We start from the raw sequence: 16,833 nt of genomic DNA on the forward strand, positions 1-16,833 counted from the left end.
CAAAAAAAGGTTAAGGCACCGAAGACGAGACAGCAAACATTGACAGACTTTTTTAAAAAGTTATTTTTAAATAATCAGTATTATTTATTGTATAAATTATAAATACTTTCAACGCGACGGTAATTTTCGTCACGTCTGTTCATTTGGGCTCAACCCTTGCTCATCTCTCAATTTCAAAAGTCAGCGTGTTACAATACCGATTCTTAATTACACTCTTGTTGGAGCACGCTAAGCGCGAATTTGCACGATAAACGCTTTCGTGCAATCCGTAAACAATTTGGCAAGACTAACTCAGGCGGAATTAATCAGAAATGTTGTGTAAAACAACATGCAGTGAGATAATAACAGTCTAAAATAATAGAATATATTTCGAGCAAGCGGACCATTAATTCAAAGTCATGAATACACTCCAAATAACTTGCAGGCGTTTCAAACGGAACTCCGTTTCTTCCATTCGCGTCGTATCGCCTAACTTTCCGTAAATTTAATCATCAATGCTTCAATCTCTTTCTTTTATTTTTTTAAGTACGAGATAATATAGTACGTCGAAAAAAAAGGACACGATGTCGAGCGATAACTGCAAAATTATTTATCATGTCGACTTTTTACGCTCTATCTGCATCATACGCAATATTGTAGGCAGGGCGGATCCCAAGAGTGTTGCCCCACCCGTCGACACAAACTCTGTTAAAAAACACATTTCAAGCCCATTTTATCGAAAGCAGGAAGTTGTGCCATCCGACGAAATTATTTAAGTAGCTATCGGTCACGAGACCGCTTAGCAGCCTTTTAAGTCTCTTAAAAAAAAAAAAGAAAAAATTTGCCAGAGACCAACAAGACTTTCCAGTAGACGAATAAAATTTTTGTGACAGATTAATCTTTCCAATTCAACGACCAACATTTTTCTTTTCTTCCAAAGCGTCCGAACATTTATGGTGAAATTAAATTTGTCAAATAAAGTAAAAAAAAAAAGAGAAAAAAAAAGGGGAAAAAAAGAAAGATTTTCTGTATGTGAAAAAACAGCGTTTAAATACACATCGAGAGGGGGCCGAAAGAGAATCGATGGAGACAGGAATAAAAAGAGTCTGCCTGGGAAGGAAATAATAATGGGAGAATCAAAGCTACGTATACGTATCATTGTTAGTTCGTTCGTTGTTCGCTCGTTCGTGTGTGCTGCGCGCGTACGTGTACTTTGTAATCGTGTAACGTGTACGTAACCGTGTCGGGATTCTATGATGGACTCACCCGCCAGCAACCAGGATCATCTGCATGTTGCATGGAGGCGGCCTCTTTGTTGCTTTTTCGCAGAGGGGGCAATCCGGAGCAGTGAATCCTCTAGTTTGGCATGCGGTGACAGAATAGAGCTATAGAGTAGGTAACTAGAGAGATAACAGGAGAAAGAGAGGGTCATCGCCTTGCTCGAAGTTTGATTTATAGATTCAACACGTTGATGCCACAAGTGCTCGCTTGTCCGTTTTTTTTTTTTTTTGCCGAAAAATGTATAATAAACCAGCACGCACGTTATTTCCAATTGTTCTCAAGTACGCGTCCAAGGAATTGCGGTTTAAATACGGACGTGAAACCACTTCGAACAAGGTCGGAAAGAAAAAGAAAGATGACAGATGTAGTAATGATGAGACACGAAAATACTTTCTAAAACGAAGCGTATTAAAACAATGAAGAGAAAGAAAGAGATTATATAAGAAAGGCGAGTAGTAGAAGTCGATAGTAATAAGAGAAAAGTAATAAGAGGAATCGATATAGAAAGAAGTACGTATGTATAAACAGAATAATTCGGAAGTATACCACCTAAAGTTTTGGTGACGTGTTAAATCTAATTAAAAAGGGGACTGATCATAAAAAAAAAAAGAAATGGAAAAAAGGAACTCTAATTTACATTTATTTAAATAAAATCTAAAATTTCTGTACACAAATCGCCCGTTAAATATTTTTAGTCAATAAATATTTTAAGAAAAGAATAATTAACAGGATAATATTCAAAATTAAAAGTTCTAACAAAGTTTGAAGAGCGTAAATAAGGAAAAGTTTCCCTTGTAATTAATTTACAATAGATTTTACTTTGATACGTCGACTTTTCCTCGATGCGAACTTTAATTAGAATATTCAAGAAATTAATATTCAAGAAATGCTTTAATTAATAATTAAACGTTTAAAATAAATTTCAAGGTGATCATCTAAGTAAGTTACCGATGAATTTATAATTTTTACAATTCCCAATTTCATTATCGCATTCCTAATGCGTTGCAAAATCTCTGGCTAAGCGCGCTACCAAAATTTTCGCTGGTATCACCAAATTTTCCTGTCTATCGAATGGCCCATAACAGGATTTCAGCTTTCACGAGTTTTGGAAATATATTTTAGTCTTAAAATTTTATGCTTTAACAAAGAGATGCTTTGCACAGGAAAAATCAGATTTAAAAAAAAAAAAAGAAAGAAAGAAAAAAGATTGCCTCAAATCATTTGCATAATTAATCGGAGATAATTATATTCTTCACGATGCAATTACGAGTAGAGTAATAATTCTATGATTTGTAAAATTTGTAAAATAAAATATTTTATTTTCAACTAATGCGACTTATAACAGATACTAATAAAAAATGCTGTTAATATACTAGGAAGCAATAGAAAAGATATAAAAAGAGAGAAGAAAAGAGGAACGATGAAGAGAAGGATAAAAGGGTGACAAAAGAACGGCGGAAACGTGAGAGGAAGGAAGAGAAACTTTTAATATTGCATAATCTTCTAATAACAGTGAACACTTCTCAAAGAACTAAGAAATTTTGTTAATAATTGTGAAACAACTTGGAAACATACGTTTGCGAAGGGCTCCTCGGACTAAAATAGCTTCTAGAACACCGTTATCTTATGTACTTCCTTCCTGTTACAGGACATCCTATATACAGCATGTTCCAAAGCTATCGCGTTTCCTTTAAACCGCAGATTCTACGATTATCTTAAGATTGACTATTTCTTAGCAAAATTTCAAAGAGCGATACGATCGCGGTCTAAAAAAAAAAAAAATGTAAAGCAGCGGTCAGACACCGCCTCGTCGAACAGCGTCGAGTAAAATTCTAACGCGCCGGGAAAGAATCTTTCACCGAAGGTACCGACGAAATAAAATTACGAGACAAATCGGAAAGAAGCTCGGCCAAGAATGAGACAGCTTTAACGCTCACGAAATCCCCCACCGATTAACAGAAAATGTGCAACAGTCTTGGAATATACTGTATACATAGAACTAGATGTAGATAGAGAAAGAGAGAAAAGTACAGTGGCTAACTGGCGACGGCCCAGCAGATCGCCGTGACGGCTTGCGCTATTGTACCTTCCCGCATGTTGCGTCTAACCACCACCGAGGCCCGTGTGCCACCCGCACACAACCGGTCGCAGGACCACAAACGTATCCACTTATTAACAGTACCGTTCACTGTCACGACGCACTGTCACGTGTCCGTCAATCGCGAGGATCAGGTCGGCAAGAACGGCGCGACTTCGGCGTTCCATCGCGCATACCGCGGATGAGAAACTTGCGCGAATCCAGAATACGACGACGGGAGCAATCAAACGCGAGATAAAGCACAGATCACCCACCGTTGCCCCGAACGATCCATCCGGCCAGTCGAGGATAACTTTGCGCGACTGTTACTTGACGTCGTTAAACAATTTAATTTAACGAGACAACCCCCTTTGGCCCACCCTCCCCCCCTCCCCTCCCCGCGTTTCTCGCGGTACTCGGGAACGGAGAATCTAGGGCGGAGAACGGATCAGAAAGTAGGAAGAGGGATGAAACGCTCGTCTTCGATTATATCGTACGCAGGCATCGTAATGTCGTTTGAGGAAAATCTTTTCCGAGACACGCTCAGACGAGTCCACCGTAAAATGTGAATCCCCGACGCTGTGACTGATCCCATTTAAATCTCATTTGCGTTACGTTCTTCTAAAACTTTGCGCATTTCAAACTTTGCGCGTGAGAATAATCCTTTACGTTTCTACAATGCGATCGGAAGTGAAATAACTGAACTGTTGATTCGTATACTTCATCATCTGTCATAGAGATATATTCTTTAGAAAGACGGAGGCATTATTTAAGAAGAGAGATCCAAAAATTTTCCGGCACATTATTCTTCCATGGCCTTACGAGATCGCTTGAGTTTGTCAGACGTGTTCATCTTTGATCATGCTTCTTCGTTATTCTCGTGAAATATATTGCGAATTCCGTGTCACGTCGACACAAAACGGAACGGAACGTACTCAAATACGGGAAAAGTGAGGGCGAAAGAATTGAGAAACATTAAACGGGAATAAAAGGAATAGGAGATTAATCGAGCAAAAATATAAGTTACCTCATAATTTTTTTATTTAAATTTATAAACAGCTTATTAATTTTTGCGTCTCTGAAAATCTTTGAAAATCTCGATCTTTAAATATAGAAAAGATTTCTCGGCCGATGATTGAAAATAGAACACTTTAAAATACGAAAATAATAATTATGCCGAGCCTCCTTCAGCGTCGTTGAACAATCCATCATATTTGTTTAATCGTTAGCTCAGTTATTATTTTACGTCACGATCTAGGTCTTTAAATGTGAAGTTTTTGGAGACGGGAATTAACAAATATTCACGGAGCGTTCAATGCCAAGCGCAAATTTAGCTGGGAACGTCGAGAAATTTTAAGCACACGAGCTTAAAGTCACTGTAAAAAGAAAATTACGAGAAATTCTTTCAGCGTCGACGTGTCTCGAATATCGAGAATCAATTACCTACATACAATTAGTTGCGACACGTTTCGTGCGACGGGCTCGGCGTCGTTCTAAATTACAATAATCAAAAACGAATGACGGTATAACAACGGAAATGTGCCCGCCAACCAGGCGGGTCCATCAGTCCATTCGCATTGTGTTGACGAGTCCGTCTAGATCACGTTTATCATTTTATGGAGAGGCTCATAGATCACCGGCCCGCCCGAGTAAACTGAGATCTCCGGGTTAGACGGGAGTGGAAACCGATGATAAGGAGAGGCCAAAGTAAAATTGGATCGCGAGATTGGAACACTAATAACGGCGCGCGGTATGTTATTCTCGGCCGGGTCCACCTCTGCAACCACGTTGCTACGACTGCCTTGCGTAACCTTGTCGATCACCAGCTAACGCGGAAAGCGAGTGCGTGCCGCCTGACGGGGCAGCGAGGAGAAGCAGGTGGACTGACGAGGAGTTCAGTCCGGGGGAGGGTGAAGGGGAGGGAAAGTGACTGAGCAATCACTGTCACAGATCACACTGGCAAAGTCCTCGCGGAGTAGACTGGTCCGCGAAGGGAACACGTTTCGAGCCGTGGCAAGCCCGGTGGGTTTCTGAATCACCGAGTGGTGCGTGTCAGGACGCCAGCGGTAGCGGCCGGGTAAATGGTGGCGGCGGGAGGAACGGTAAAAACGAGAGGGAGAGAGAACGAGTGACGAAGGGTGGGTGGGAAGGAGAGAAAGAGAGAGAGAGAGAGAGAGAGAAAGAGAGAGAAAGAGAGAGAAACGCGACACGCGTTTAGGCGGCAACTTTGAGAGCCACGACGTAACACTCCCGTTCCGAACGGCACGGTCGGACCGTGCGTGGTGTCCACGAATGGTCCACGTAGGGTGAGAGATCGGGGTGCGACCCCCGGTGGGACGTCAGGGCGGCAAAGGTACAGTGGAAGGCGCCGGTCGAGGAACGCCGCCAGGAACCGCCGCGGCATTCTGCGGAGGCGCCACCGTGACTGCGAAAGCTCTATCCCTCGCGCTCCTACCCTCTCAGGAGTTGGTTGCGCGATGCATCCCTGTATATGTACCCGCGGATGTATTGCACGTTCGTGTTCATGCAACGTGAGCCTGAACGTGATCGAAATACGCCTGTGTGCGGGCGAACGGATATGTGTTCGCACGAAGAGAGAAGTAGGTGAAATCCACCTTCCCTACCTACCCCATACCCCACCCCGTCCGGCCCGTTCGTGCTGCTGCTCGTGCGTGGGCTTTCGCGGCCATCGAAGTCGATATCCACCCCCGCCCCGACCAGTGACTCGCGTATTATCCTCAAATGTTTCTCGGACAGTCATTTTGAGGATTCTTGGGGGTTTCCCCGATCCCACCCTCTTCTAACTCAACCCCCTCGTCGTAGTTCGCGATTGTCGTCATTCTTGTCATCTGCCTTGCCTGTCGCTGTTTCTTGTACGCCCGTGTTCCTTGCTTTATTTTCGAGAACTCTTACAGCTTCGAGTGGCAGTAAAAGGCTCGTAGAAAAACCTGGCGGAGTAAATCCAAAAACTTTCTTCCATTATCGAAAGTGTCAAGGAATTTATATGTGTACAACGACGCTTGATATTTTTATCAGAGAGAAAATAAATCTCTCTTAGAACTCTTTCGAAATGTTGACTCTACATTTTTTTTTTCTTTTTTTTTTTTAAGTCAGCTTATAAATAAAGTCGGAGCTAAAATTAAATTTTACATAACGATAATTTTCTTTCTGAAATATAAAAATTTTAATTCAAAGATTTACTCAAGTTTTTCGTGAGCCGTAATCAAAATTAATCAAACGAGCTGTTACAGATTCCTTAAATTGAATATAAATTCAACCAGCGAAGTGAGTTTATTAAATAAACTGAACTTCAGAAAATGGAACAGACGTTCTCGTGACGTTTCTATACGCGGATTTTAATACACGTGATTTTCAATCAAACCCTCCCGCAGCCCTCCTCCTACCCCCCGGCGCAAAAGATTCTCCAAAAAGGGCTTTCGATCTCCGCAGCTCGGAGTAAAAGTAAATATCGCATAAAAGCGAAAAGCTGTTTGATCATTCAATCTTCTCGCTTACTAAATGTGGAATTTCGATATCCCCGATTAAATAAACTTTAATTTGCGAAAAATGCGGCCGGCCCTTCAAAGCCCGTTCAATTAGGAAACAAATTTTATCGACAAATTATTTTAAACGGCAAATTATCACGACGATGTCTAATAGCTATCTAGGCTTCCCTAATTTTAAGCACCAACGACTCGCCGCAGGGATATCTCAACTCGACCTCGAATAACGCGAAGCAATTCCCGACGTAACTTAGGGAATACCGTGTAGATCAAACCCGATCAAGCGATGCAGACGCGCAGAGTAACAATATTTCATTGCCAGTACATTTTACGTCTGACATGTGCTCGTTATTGATCATCGCTTGAAAATAATTTTTTTCTTTTTCTTATTAGAGCAATGCAACTTCATATATTAATGTAATTAAGCGTAATATAATTTTATATATTTTTTTTTAGGAATTTATTGGGAAGTTTAAAATGTAAAGATTAGTTGGAAAGAGAAGATGGTTTTTTTTTCTTTTTTTTTAATATTTTTCCCGAAGATGAAAGCTTGCGATCTTTAACATAGGGTGGCGAAGATCAAACGGAAATGTTACGTGTACACGCCATCCAGCGGATAGCTTTTGAAACTGAATAATCGCAAGCTGCATGCAAGCACGAAAGCTTGCCACGGTCCTTCGTATCGTCCGAGATAAAAACTGCGTTACCACTTGACGACATAAAAGCACAATAAATTCGAAGAGTAAAACGAAATATTAATTATTACGCTATTTAAATCTCTAATTCATCGTTGTATTTTATTTCTAATTTATGTGTGAAAATTATATTTAAAATAATTCTTAATAGGGATAACTTTAATAATGATAGTTTAGATAGTCACTACTACTAAAAACTTATTAATATATTTAACACCAACCTTTGGTTGAGTTCGACACGCGGCTCTACGTGTATTTGCAGCATGTGCAACGCATGATACACCATGATACAAATTACAATTCCTCACACACGTGAAATCACACACATCGGTACATGTTTCAATTATTTTACTAAAAAAAAAAATCTTACACGTTATTGAAATAATTTTGCTTTCAATATTTAAAAAAATTAACATTTAACACCAGGCGGACAGAAATTTAATTAATTTGATTTAAATTAAAATAAATAAATGTAAAAATTGTAGCCGAAATTATTATTTCGCGTTTACGTAACAGGGCTCTCCGTATTTTAACCATTCGACTAATCCGCGGAGCGACTCGGAGTAATTTCTGCGACATGTCAAGAAGAACTGATTGATTGTGACAGAACACGACGTGCCAACACTGCCAGCCCCTCTGGTTAACGCAGAATCGTCGTAGTTATGATTACACAGTAGTGTACCGATCAATTAAAATAAATAAAATCAGAGGCTAATTTTTATCAAACGAAAATTGCATCGCAAAAGATCTTGCCGACTCAAAGGAACGCTCGGTGCAAATTAATAAATCCCATGTGAACTTTTAACTACATAGATTTTATTGTTAAGACGTTAATCCGCAATCTTAGGATTATTATTTTTAACGCAGACGTAACAGTCGGTCATTCAAAGCACCTAGCGGATGCGTTATCAGTCAAGATCGATTTCTATCGCGAATAAGAATAAATAGCAAGCTACATTTGCATTTCCTGCAAGCATTAACAAACGCACTCTTTCTTCGTATTTCACGGAAAATGGACAACAAAGGAGAAGTAGCGAGCTCGTAATGATCACTTCGGACAGTTTACAAGATAGACGAGAATATTGAATAACGGATCGGTTGTATTTCTATTCGTGCCGTCCAAAAATAGACGAGACAAATTGATTTTATTAAACTTCGTCTACGTCTCCTCCGCAAATTTATATATTTTTCCGCGCGTTATTTACTCGCGGTCTCTTTGTTGAAGAGACCTGTTTTACATTTAATCATTTTTCGACAACGAGCTACGAGGTGTATGTCTTTCGCGTGGTACTTTAAGCGCCGCTCGTTCCTTCAAATGTAATTTAAATATACATTTAGACGGTAGTTAATTTTATTTCTTCAGAATAATTACGCGCGGAAACTATAAATGATTGATTTCTGATTAAATTTCTATACCCTCCTTTTAAATGGAGAAAAAAAAAATTAATGTGACGATAATAAATCCAACAAAAAAGAAAAAAAAAAGCAGGAATGTAATCGTAAAATAAATGACCATATTTCTTTCGTTCCAGATTCAAGTCGAAGCTCGCGCACAAGATTTAATTTACGTCCCGACGTCATAGGTAAAGCGAGGATCACTACGAAAAAAAAAAAAAAAAGGAAAAAAGCAGGACGACGCAAAAAAGAGAAAGAGAGAGAGAGAGAGAGAAAGTAAAATGAAATCAATTGTGAAACGCAATTAAGTAAGACGAGAAATGAAGTCCATCCGGCGGAGTAATCGCGTGCGATGCGATAGATAAAGCGTAATGAAAAGGAATTAAAAAAATTTAACGAAGAGCAGACAGGTAAAACTCGCAAACGTGAAAAGAAAAAAAAAATGGCACATCGATCCCTCGATCGGTATAGAATTAAATAATACCGTTCTAATTTGAACGTTCAAGTAGCGACGAATTCTAAATAACGCTGTGTAGAATCGTCAAAAGTAAAACGCGCGAAGTAGACACGGTGTTAAATGAAAAATATTTCGTTAATCTCACGTCTCTCACATGTAAATCTCAATCTGTGAACTTTAACAATCTTGAGAAGATCAACATTGGGAGGACTTACGCGATTTTAAAATAACGCAGCCTGACGTAGATGTATTGGCAAACTCATTTGCTTTCGTTATATAGTTTTCTTGAAGTTACAAAGTGTAAATTGCACAGGTCTCGTCTCTCATTGTAACAACCTGTTACGATGTCAGCTTTCTCATTACCGAAGGGAAAAAATATATATTCGGATTACTGCCGTTTTATAAAAAACATGTAATATTCAAGAAATAAATGTAAATCGTATTCACAGCTTATTCTTAAAAGATTGAAATAATTCTATAATTTAAACCAATATTAATTAGCCAGTATTAAATTTAAAAAAAATTAAATAAAATATATTAACCCCCTCATATTGGTTTAAATCTAATTATTTAATTACTTTATAATATTTTATAATGTTAATGTTATATAATTTATTTGAGCTTAGAAAAATAATAGAAATTCAGTTATCAGTTGTCGCCTTACCGTAGTAGCTTTAATATTAAATTAATATATCGTCAATTTTTGCGAAGCACATTCGCGCAAATAATATTCCGCGCCAACATTATCCTGTCACATCTTACGTGCAAATTTTCGATGGGACCATGCATGCGCGTTCTCGCAGTGCAAACGTAGGCTCGGAACGAATAACGCACCACTGATGCCTCCAAATTGATAAAATTCAAATAATTGAAGAACCAATTATCTACATAAAAGGAAATATTTTTCCGGCATTAACAGAAATCCTAAATAATATAATCTTTTATATATACATTTACATATTTACGGCATCTTAATACATTTGATTCTTCAATTAGTGAATTAACGAATCGCTGGTGTTTCGCGACACGCTGGCAAACTAGCTGAAACATAAAGTTCACTAAGGGATGGCAGGACATTTTCGTAGCACGAGCAATAAAAAAACAGGGGCAGTAAGGGGGGTGGGTGGGTGGCAAGATGGTTGGCAAGAGCGCTCATTTTATTTTACCGGCGTTTCCTCGTCTCATCTTCCAAGCAGAAGCCAATTTCTTACGGAGTCGACAAACCGAGCAAAACATTCCACGTGAGTCGTACCGCTGCGAAACGCAGCACTCGCACCAAACATTAATAACCTGGCAGTGCGTGAAAGCTTTCTCGCTCAAGGTGCAAGTATTTTTTTTATATTTTTTTTTTTTCCCCAATTCCATTCCAGGGGCAGCGCATTCCAAGCTCCGATCAAGGCACGGCGAGCGATGTAGAACTTATCAATTTCACATTGTTCTCGATTATTTTGCGTGTTAAGCACACTTGTCTCTCTCGTTTATATCAATCAATTGGCGTGCGGACGAAATGGACGGTACAAATTATTTTCACATCCAGCATCACAAAATCTACAAATCTATAAATTGATTTATTACTTTATATCATCATGTACTTCGTATAATCTATCGTTTCGTATGCCGCTTCTAAATTACATCGGTCTACTTATTTTACATATTCGTATATATTTTATGAATCGACTAGATCGCTCCTTAACACGGTATCGTCATGCTAGTAATACAAGGTGCTTCGGAAAGGATCTGGATTTATTTTCGGAAGGGGTGATCTTTCTTTCTTTTTTTTTTTCTTTTTTTTTCTCTTTTTTTTTTTATTATCATATGATCGTACTTTCGTCGCGTTGCGCCGGCGGGGGTACAATCAGTAAGCAGTCCAACATCGAACATCGCAAGCTTGTGTGTGTTTTATAATGCCTTGTGCTGGTGGATGTGTCGAGGAATCTCGGGGAGGTCTGTGTCCGTCGCCGAAGGTCACACGATGTGGGACATACAAAGCCTCTGTGAACATTGTGCATTCGGCATCAATGGAAGCTGTGTAACAAGGGCAACGCCAAAAAAAAAAAAAAAAAAAAAATGAGGGGGAACGAGGAAAGGAAAAACGGAAACTCTATGGGCCTCGTCGATCAATTATGCTTCAGCTCCTGCGATCAATCGCGTTCTCATAATTTGCACGGCCGGTTCTTCGTGGATAAATTAATGGATAAATTAATAAATTAATAAAACACGCGGACGATCGAGAGTAGTACCGGCTCGATAAAAGCACGCGAGTTTCGACGCGTGTAACTTTGATTTTCTCAGCAATATTTCAGCACGGGAATGCCGCATTTCCGTTTCGAGTGTCTTATGAAAAACACTCGTTGGATTCGCACGGAAAGAGAAGGGGCAGGATATTGGATTCGACTGTTCCACATCGACGTGGACAGTTTGCTGATCGAACCGGCATTCCCGAAAGGATTCGCGACGAATATAGAAGAGTAAAGAAAATAAAAACTTTAAAGATTCATGAAAAACTGAAAGAGTCGCGAGCACGAACTGCCGTGAGGTAGAAAATTATTTTAAAAGGTGAATTAAATTTGTATAAATTCTCCGTGAATCTAAACTTAAATATATAATTAGTAAAAATACCGGGGAACAATTTCAAAAGTTTAACTATTACGTGCGAATAAGTAAAGGGGGGAAAAAAAGTTAAAGTTAAAATTAACTCGATTCGTAACTGAAGCATAATTATCGGAGGGATTTGCGGAATGTACAGATTGGCCAAGTACGTGAGACAGGACGAGATTAGGCACGATATATCAGCCGGTTGTCAATGTCAGCCTTTCCAGTGGATCGAAAGAGAAACAATCGATATCACAGGTGAATGCACTCACCGCTGCTTCGTCTTAACGCGACGATAGCGGTGAAATTCCGCCGGGTCGTTGGGGTCGAAGCCCCGGCGATGTTTCGGCGGCGAAGACATGGCGGCCGCCTTCTTGGCTTTACCGTCGCTCGGATTCGTGGTGATAGCGGGGTTGTTATTGCCGCTGACGGCGGCACAAGCGGTGCCGTTGCTGCTGCCGAGGTGCAGAGAGGTGAGCGGCGGCGGCGAGGGTGGCAGCTGCTGAGCCGAGTGACGAGTATCAGATGACCGCTGCGGAGGATGACAACGGCAGCCCGGTGCTGGCGGCTCGCCAAGGGCACGTTCCCCGTGACCGACGTGGCTCTGGGGCACCGCGTTCAGCTCGTGCCTGGTAACCCTACCGGCGCCCGGCCCACCCATTCAAACCCGCGATGATCGCCGCCCGCGATGACTCCACCTCTCCGATCACCGTGGCTGCTCCTGCCGACGATTCCGCGCACCTTCCGCCGGTTCTCGATCGGCGCCGACTCGCGAATCCTGTGCCTCTCGGGTCTGCGATCACCGTTCCGTGGTACGCTCTGCGAACGCGGCGAAAATGACCACGACGAAGGGTCTAGGGATGTGCCGTCGCGCAGCCGGGACGGAACCCGGCACGCCGGCTTGCCCGACCTCATGCACGCGACACTACTGACTGATCTGTCTATCTCCTTCACCCTGGCTCGCACACGCCACTCATTTAATTTTTTTCGGGAGGTACCGAGACGCGAGCGCAGGAGCCAAGCTGACCAAGAGTGGCCCTGTCACGGGAAGGGTGGCGCGCGCGACAACTGATGCTGAGACGCGATCCTACTTCCGTCCCGCGATCACGCCGACTCACTTAACGCGATGCGATGCACCCTTCGCATCCTCTCGCATCCCTGTGCGATACGCCCCCTCGCTTCCACCGCGCGATGGCAGCACCGCGGCACGTGTATCAACCCTTGCTCGACGTACATGAAAATTGGGAAACTGGTGGTGGTTTTCACCGGAACGAGAGTGAAGGCTGATCGGCGCGGAAAAACAAAGCCGGACTGACGCGCGCGAGGGTTTTTACCGAAGGAGGGAAAGTCCCGTTGCGCACGAGGACGCGGTCGCGACTTCGCCTACTGTGCGGAAAGCACGATTGATCATCGATAAGCTAGTTCGTTGTACGAACCGATTGGCACGGCTGCGAAATGACGCAGTCGGAAAATTAATAATGAGGCTACCGGGAAAGTATTGAAACACGGAAAGTCCAGACACCGCGGCGATTGAATCCGCTCGTGTGCGAACACGCTACCTTCGATTCCGTAAACTCACCCCCCTGTCCTCGGGCGCATGACGTTTCTGATATTCGAAGGGTGCAATTGGTGGCAGCACTGCAGATCGAAAGACGCTTGCGGGCGGACAAGTACACGGGGGTGGTCAAGAAGGGCCGTAGAGGGGCGAAGTACTTGGAGTGGAACAGGGGCAGTGGGATAACCCCGATTAGTCGGCGGAGGGTGTGCGAGCAAACCGACACGCCGATCTGATAACTAATCCTCCGCAACCACGCACGAACAATTATTCCATTCGTAAACACGTTTTTTTTCCTTTTTTTTTTATATTATTTCCTTCTCGTTCTCTCCTGCGTTTTCCTTCCTCGGCGATGTTAACTTATTGTAGTTTATAAAAGAATAATTATCCTTGCGTTTCCAAGTAAAATATAATTCAAGACTGAACGTCGCATTTCTACTACAAAGTTTAGCGTTTCGTTGCATTAGAATTTAAATAAAATTTTAAAATTACAAAGATAAAAAAAGTTTTATTAATATATTAATATTATTAATATAATATTAAATATATATATTTTTCTTTTATTCTTTTTCTTTTTTTTAATTCAAACACTGAGTTATGCCGATGTTAAAATGAAAGAAAATAATTTTACAATTAGCGCAATCAATATTTTCAAATTAAATCTACAACAGTTTGATATCAATTAAAAAATTTTCGTTCTTTTGTACGAAAAGTACCAATTAAAATGAAAAACAACGCAGTCGGCTAGCAAGCAAAATATCTCAAGCGCGAACTGCTGACGGTACGAAATCAGCTGATCAAACGGGTAAGGATGGCAATGAGAACAAACTGTTCAACTGTAGAATGAATCAAGAATGAAGGGAAAAAGCTCTTGGCGGAGTGAGACGATCGATGGCTGGCAAGCATGTAACAACGAGAGTAAAACACGTGGTCGGACTTAGCCCGTTGATCGAGTTGGCGATCAGCCAATCTATTCCGTCCAAGTTCACTTGTGACCACTGTATTTGATCACGGAAGATAAATGCGTTTAATCTACGAAATCGTACCAGACCTTCGCGGTATTCGACCGTTTCCGTACGAGAGGACTCGAGATGCATTTCGGGCTTTCCCTTTTGTGCTAAGAATTCTCGGCGAATGATCACAGAAGAATCACGCTCTCGGCGACATTAATGAGAATTAATGAAACCGAAAGATTAATTTTTCTCGCCCTTTCTGATCTACCACGAGGGAAATAAATCGCCGGGACGCTTCCGCCGACGCTTGCAAGATGGCAGTGCCGCAAAACCACCGCGACCACCTGGTCAATACCAGAAAATGAGGTTCACCTGGCACGCTAACCCCGATTCAAAGACGAACGCGACGATTCCAGGCAGCCCATACCAAAGGTATATATATAAAAATAAAGCGAAATTGTTTTGAAAGAACAAAACGTAATGCTGTATTAACACGCTCGCAAGTTCACGATTTTATAAAGTTGAAAAGCTGAAGCCGGCGCGCAAACGATTCGTAAGATTTTAAATTGAATTTCTTTTTCTGCAAACTAAAACTGTAAAATAAATGAATAAATATAAAATCACAAATGTATGACGAATTAATAAAAGTGTTAACAATTTATTAAAATTTTATTCGTGTGTCAAAATGGCACACGTATAACTTATTTTAAAAAAATATATAAAAAAGGGAAAGAAAGAAAGATTAACAATTTAAATTAAAGACTTAATTGCATTGCGAGATATGTAATACTTGATAGGTTTTATCTACAAAAATAGCCCGTTTAATTTCCGAAAATAAATTTGCAAACTCGCCGCTCCGGGCTTTAAATAAGATGGAGCGCTCGCGTTGCTCTTAAAAAATAGAACGTAAGAAGTAGATTCACAGATAACACTCAGTAGTACAAAGTCATCCGCGTTGACTGTAGTTCGTAAGTGGAACTCCGTAACTCAACCTTCGATCGCCACAGCCAGTAGTACGGTTTAAAAAGATAAATTGTTCTCACTAACTTCCCACAACTAGAACGATTTGATTTTGTTAACTTCGTCGTTTTACATCGTTAAATATCCTGACGCGGATTGCTCATAGTTTGGTCAACCTTAATCGGAATAAAAACAACGAACGAAAAAAAAAGAAAAACATTTTTATCTAGAGTAGCCTCCTCTTCCCCCTTTTCTCTGATCTCTCTCTCTCTCTCTTTCTCTCCTCTCTTTCGAATTGATGAGCAAACTCCACAAAGACGCTTTGATGTATTCCGACAAACGCGATTAACTTGACCAAAAACTCGAGCAAATAATCGATCAAGAGGGTCTTTTAAATGTTACAACCTTTGAAATATTATTAAATGCTCAATGAAATGAAAAGCGGATTTCCTCGCGACAAAAGTGAGCTCTGCTGTTCGTCTAACTCACGCCCGTTCTCGTATATGAGATTTATAAACAATCGACTTCAACCAACTGTTCATGCGACAATTTTATTTTCTATATCTTCCTAAAAAAAAAAAAAGAGAAAAGGTTTCCCTTTCTGTTCGCTATACTTTATCTTTCCTCCCGCTTTTTTTTTTTACTTTTTTTTTCTGGATTTGTTCGCGCTACCTAAAGGCCCCGACAGCTACCGAAACGAAAATCAGCCACTCGGATTAGAAATTCGTAACCCTTTGTACTCTCACAGCGATCGTTCTCTTTACCCACCCGTCGCCACGTGACGGAGTAATCTAGATGAAGGTACCACGTTTGCAGCATCCACGGAGCTCGCCCGTGAGTTTCTAGCCCTTCGCCTAAGCCAGTTTCGCCGGTCGTGCGTGTATTTGCGTGCGCGAGCAACGAAAAAGGGGCTTGGGTATCCTCGGGAAAGGAGCTTTTTCGCAGGTTCAACCAATCACTGACGCGAATAGTAGCACGGCGTCGGTATGACTGACTTCTCTCTCCTGACCCGTTGTGCATGACCTGCACGACTTATGGCAAGCAACCGCCGCCGAAGGCGTATCTGTGGTTGGTCAGCCGGTCGGCCGTTCGCTTCCTTTCTACCTGCCACCGCGGTCCCGCGTGTGTATTCGTGTCACACCGGTGTCGTGTTGTATCGCTCTCGTCAGCAACGTAACCCAGACTCGCTGTCAGGAATTGGAACGCACCGGTACCGCCGGCGAAGAGATAATGCATTCGTCTTCGATTTGCGGCAGTTCGATAAGCCGCGGCGGCAATCGCGCCGCGGTGCGCAAATAGGGTCAGTTTTAAAAAAAAAAAAAAAAAAATTTGCCCACCCAAAATAATATTAATTTTAACATTAATTTTAATTTAAATAATTAATTA

At 41.3% G+C, this 16,833-nt stretch overlaps 2 protein-coding genes across 13 annotated transcripts in view; both read right to left on the reverse strand.

Moving 5' to 3' along the window:
• Shaker (potassium voltage-gated channel protein Shaker) overlaps positions 1-16,833 on the reverse strand; it is a 77,314-nt gene that overhangs the window by 36,264 nt on the left and 24,217 nt on the right. The window contains exons 1-2 of one of the 12 annotated variants that reach the window (XM_070672017.1): positions 3,347-3,715; positions 1,246-1,335 (exon numbers count right to left, since the gene is read on the reverse strand). The exons of 8 other annotated variants lie outside the window; for them this stretch is intronic. In XM_070672017.1, coding sequence (XP_070528118.1) covers positions 1,246-1,271 — 26 coding nt within the window. In that variant the 5' untranslated portion in view covers positions 1,272-1,335; positions 3,347-3,715. Of the gene's footprint in view, positions 1-1,245; positions 1,380-3,291; positions 3,716-16,833 lie in introns of those variants that run through there. 3 more of the 12 variants (XM_070672016.1, XM_070672015.1, XM_070672014.1) reach the window with 3 other exon arrangements.
• On the reverse strand, positions 9,322-13,743 carry LOC139111614 (uncharacterized). Its single transcript, XM_070672028.1, has 2 exons — positions 12,252-13,743; positions 9,322-11,379 (listed from the first exon to the last, which is right to left on the reverse strand). Exons 1-2 carry the CDS (start codon positions 12,638-12,640, stop codon positions 11,199-11,201), a joined length of 570 nt encoding a protein of 189 aa, XP_070528129.1. The 5' UTR covers positions 12,641-13,743; the 3' UTR covers positions 9,322-11,198.

The sequence above is a fragment of the Cardiocondyla obscurior genome, linkage group LG24 (genome assembly GCF_019399895.1).
Source record: "Cardiocondyla obscurior isolate alpha-2009 linkage group LG24, Cobs3.1, whole genome shotgun sequence".
Classification (NCBI taxonomy): Eukaryota; Metazoa; Arthropoda; class Insecta; order Hymenoptera; family Formicidae; genus Cardiocondyla; species Cardiocondyla obscurior.

Excerpts from the sequence above, each read along its gene's own strand:
- LOC139111614 (XM_070672028.1), bottom strand. The coding sequence starts at position 12,640 with ATGGGTGGGCCGGGCGCCGGTAGGGTTACCAGGCACGAGCTGAACGCG. Across the intron at positions 11,380-12,251 it reads CGCGTTAAGACGAAGCAGCG|AGGCTTTGTATGTCCCACAT; the intron begins GTGAGTGCATTC and ends CAATGTTCACAG.